This window comes from Aegilops tauschii, chromosome 5 (genome assembly GCF_002575655.3).
Source record: "Aegilops tauschii subsp. strangulata cultivar AL8/78 chromosome 5, Aet v6.0, whole genome shotgun sequence".
Taxonomy (NCBI): domain Eukaryota; kingdom Viridiplantae; phylum Streptophyta; class Magnoliopsida; order Poales; family Poaceae; genus Aegilops; species Aegilops tauschii.
Window position 1 is genome coordinate 567563347 of NC_053039.3, and position 4585 is coordinate 567567931.

Below are 4585 nucleotides of genomic sequence, written 5' to 3' on the forward strand. Positions count from 1 at the left end.
CATATGCAAGTCCTTCTTTTGCTCCATATATCTCTCCATAAGTTGTCGTACCAAGAAAATGGCTTCCATGGTCGACCTCTGATACGTCCATTTTGCATGATGCTTTTATATCGATATTTATTGCATTATGGGTTGTTATTACACATTATGTCACAATACTTATGCCTATTCTCTCTCATTTTACAAGGTTTACATGAAGAGGGAGAATGCCGGCAGCTGGAATTCTGGGCTGGAAAAGGAGCAAATATTAGAGACCTATTTTGCACAGCTCCAAAAGTCCTGAAACTTCACGGAGGCACGTTTTGGAATATATAAAAAATACTGGAGAAAGAATCAACCAGAGGGGGCCCACACCCTGGCCACGAGGGTGGGGGCGCGCCCCCTGCCTCGTGGGCCCCCTGGCAGGCCTTCGGTGCCCATATTCTGCTATATGAAGTCTTTCACCTTGGAAAAAATCATAAGCAAGCTTTCGGGACGAAACACCGCCGCCACGAGGCAAAACCTTGGCGGAACCAACCTAGGGCTCCGTTGGAGCTGTTATGCCGGGGAGACATCCCTCCGGGAGGGGGAAATCATCACCATCGATCCTCTCAGCGGGAGGTGGTCAATCTCCATCAACATCTTCACCAGCACCATCTCCTCTAAAACCCTAGTTCATCTCTTGTATCCAATCTTTGTCCCAAAACCTCAGATTGGCACCTGTGGGTTGCTAGTAGTGTTGATTACTCCTTGTAGTTGATGCTAATTGGTTTATTTGGTGGAAGATCATATGTTCAGATCCTTAATGCATATTAATACCCCTCTGTTTATGAACATGAATATGATTTGTGAGTAGTTACGTTTGTTCCTGAGAACATGGGAGAAGTCTTGCTATAAGTAGTCATGTGAATTTGGTATTCGTTCGATATTTTGATAAGATGTATGTTGTCTTTCCTCTAGTGGTGTTATGTGAACGTCGACTACATGACACTTCACCATTGTTTGGGCCTAGAGGAAGGCATTGAGAAGTAATAAGTAGATGATGGGTTGCTAGAGTGACAAAAGCTTAAACTCTAGTTTATGCGTTGCTTCGTAAGGGGCTGATTTGGATCCATATGTTTCATGCTATGGTTAGGTTTACCTTAATACTTCTTTTGTAGTTGCGGATGCTTGCAATAGGGGTTAATCATAAGTGAGATGCTTGTCCAAGGAAGGGCAGTACCCAAGCACCGGTCCACCCACATATCAAATTATCAAAGTAACGAACGCGAATCATATGAGCGTGATTTAAACTAGCTTGACGATAATTCCCATATGTCCCCGGGAGCGTTTTCCTTCATATAAGAGTTTGTCCAGGCTTGTCCTTTGCTACAAAAAGGATTGGGACATCTTGCTGCAGCTTATTTACTTTGATTACTTGTTACCCGTTACAAATTACCTTATCACAAAACTATCTGTTACCGATAATATCAGTGCTTGCAGAGTATACCTTACTGAAAACCGCTTGTCCTTTCCTTCTGCTCCTCGTTGGGTTCGACACTCTTACTTATCGAAAGGACTACGATAGATCTCCTATACTTGTGGGTCATCAAGACTCTTTTCTGGCGCCGTTGCCAGGGAGTGAAGCGCCTTTGGTAGGTGGAATTTGGTAAGGAAAAAATTATATAGTGTGCTGAAATTTACTGTCACTTGTTACTATGGAACATAATCCTTTGAGGGGCTTGTTCGGGGTATCTTCACCCCGGCCAATAGAGCAAAGAGTTGCTCCTCAACCTACTGAACCTGCCGATACAAACACACACACACACACACACACACACACACACACAAGGCCGGATACAAGGACGCTGATAACAGCAACACTACCCCGACAAAATCCTAGCCAACATCAGATGAACATAATAAGCACTACTACGAAGATGTCGGGGCCCTCAACCGTGGGCGGGCCACCGCGAGGAGGAGAAGTCGTGTAGGACGAACAATGAGCTCCAAAGCGACGCCTTCAGCAAGGGAACGACACCATTGTGTCGCCACCGCCCAATCCAAGGATTAGAGTTTCCCCCGGAGCACTCCGACGACAAATGAGATGCCGCGACGGCGCCTTCAAGAAGAGGACGACGCTAGAACGCCGGTGCCGTCGGCCTGGCAAAGCAGAACGGGTTTTCACCACCGGCAGGGGCACCCTGCCCCTTCCCGAAGTCCCGTGCCACCACCGGCAGGCCTCGCGCGCACCACCACACCATGGCGCCACCCCGACCCGACAAGCGCGTCGCTGAGTCCAAAGAAGAGGGAGGGAGCTCACCCGAGTCCGACGCTGATGAACCGCCGCCGGAGAGACCCGCAGTTGCCGCGCGCATATCAGACAACCACCAGGCCACAGCAGCGCCGCTGCAGACCACCCCACTCCGAGGTCAAGACCGACCTCAGCCACCGTCCCGCGCCGCCCGCCGCCATCCAGGAGCCGGATCCGGGAGGGTCGGGCCGGATCTGCGCCAGCACGCCACTGCCCAGATCGGGAATCCCAGCGGCCGCCACACCACAAACGAGCCTGCCACTCGACATCGTGTCCCCACCAGGCAACCCCGCCGCCGAACTCCGAGCACGCCGCCGCGCCGCCGGCCCTGCCAAAGACCGGCGCCCCCACTCGACCGGCTGTCTCACGCCAGCCGCGGAGCACGAGGGCGAGGAAGAAGAGGCCCCGCCGCCGCCCCCACCGACCGGGCTTCGCCCGACGGCGTCGCTGGGCGGCGGCGAGGGAGGAGAGCAGAGGAGAGGGAGGACAGGTCACGGCAGCTAGGGTTCACCCCGGTCGCTCGCAAGAGCGACACGGGAGAGGAGGGGAGAGGGATTATATCCCGTGATGCCCTGTACGTTTTGAGGGGAAATGGGTACTTGGATTTGGATAGATGAAACAATCAAGCACCTTTTCAATCACGAACAGAGAAACTGAAACACTAACCATTACTGATAAAAAAAACCTAACCATTACATACGTAATACAAAATGAATATATGGAGAAAAAAATGGAGAAATTAATCAATTCGGCTGCTGCACACGGATTAATTGCTTGTTCATCATCACAATACAATTAGCAAGACACCTTTTGTGCCATGACAATGACATACATCAAAGCTAAGCAAGACTAGTACATCATCTCTTGGATCATCTCCTGGATGCAGGTTTCGGAGTTCTTCATCACGCACTCGGCCCTCACGTGGTGAAAGGATCCACTCTCCTAGACTAGTACAGTCGTGTCGTCGCACAAGCCGAGCAGCTCATCTAACGTGCACCGGAAGGCCTCGTCTTCATCATCTGCAGCACTAGTGCCTTCTTGGACTTCGCCGTCGAGTTTGCCGGGCAAGAACCCCTGCGCCACCACAGCGTCATGGAGCACGGGAAAATCTTGAAGCATGTCGTCGGTGAAGAACCCGCCTGGATCCACGCTTCCGTCGTCCACAGCTCCGGGCGGCAAGAACGTCTCGCCTTCGTCGGACATGAACCAGCGCCCATACTCGTGAAGCATCCCGGGTTGTTGGACGATCGGCGGTTCCTGGCGGCGTGGGGTTTGGGGACGTGGAGCATCCGGGTGCTGGACGTCGGCGGCCTTCCTTTTCCTGGAACCGGGAGCATTGATTACCTCGTGGTATGTGGTCTCGCTCCTGTGACGAGACACGCAGACCTTGCAGAGCACCAAGCCGTCTTGCTTGTCATCGCTGTACTCGTTCATGCACCAGCCGATCCTGATCCTCTCTTTCTCTCCCGGCAACTTCTTGACGTAGCTGAGGTTTCGTCTATGGCCTACGAGTTTACCTTGGTTGTCTAGCACGGGTATCCCGCCCTTCTCCGAGTGCCAGTAGTAACCCTCGCCGGCGTCGGCCACGCCACGCTGTCGCCTCCCGCCACCGCGGCCGCCTTTGGTCTGGTGACGACGGGCAGGGGTGAAGAAGTACCAGACGCCCCCTTTCCCGTCGCCCTTGTCCGTTCCTTGCGCGTGTTGATACATCTCGACGAGGTCGCCGGGGGCGGCGGAGTAGGCGTCGAACTCGTGGATGAGGCGGCTGGCGAAGAAGGCGTCGGCGATCCGTGGGCGGAGGAACTTGGTGATCAGCTCGTGCTCGGCTGGGTCGAAGGCGTAGCCGGCGGGAGGATCCAGCTTGCCGTCGGCCATCGCAGAGCTAGCTACGCACGTACGAGATGGATCAAGTAGCTAGGTATGTACGTGTAACCCTGAACTCGCTAGCTGCTTGCCATCTGGGTACCTAGCTTATATAGATGGATCGACAGCGAGCCCGCCCGGGATTCAGTTTCCTTGACCGGTCATACGTACGTGTCCTAAGCAATCCGTACATGAAATGGATTAGTACAGCAATCCGTACATAAAATGGACTAGTGCAGCACGCCCCATGATGCTCCGTCGCGGCACCGACCTTGCTCCATTGCAGCTCGCGTCGGTGCACCTTGCCGCTCGGTAATACTCAGCATGCTTCGACGGACATGGTGATGCTACGAGGCGTGCTACATCGACCGCCGCGATGGCGCTTTGACGGCCACGACAATGCTTCAATGGCAGACTTCGACGGTCGCGGTGATGCTACGGGACGTGCTT

The 4585-nt window shown here is 53.4% G+C and overlaps 1 protein-coding gene across 1 annotated transcript; it reads right to left on the reverse strand.

Moving 5' to 3' along the window:
• Positions 1–2665: 2665 nt before the first annotated feature.
• LOC141022720 (uncharacterized) lies at positions 2666–4314 on the reverse strand. Its single transcript, XM_073498978.1, has one exon. It carries the CDS (start codon positions 4145–4147, stop codon positions 3215–3217), a length of 933 nt encoding a protein of 310 aa, XP_073355079.1. The 5' UTR covers positions 4148–4314; the 3' UTR covers positions 2666–3214.
• Positions 4315–4585: the final 271 nt, after the last annotated feature.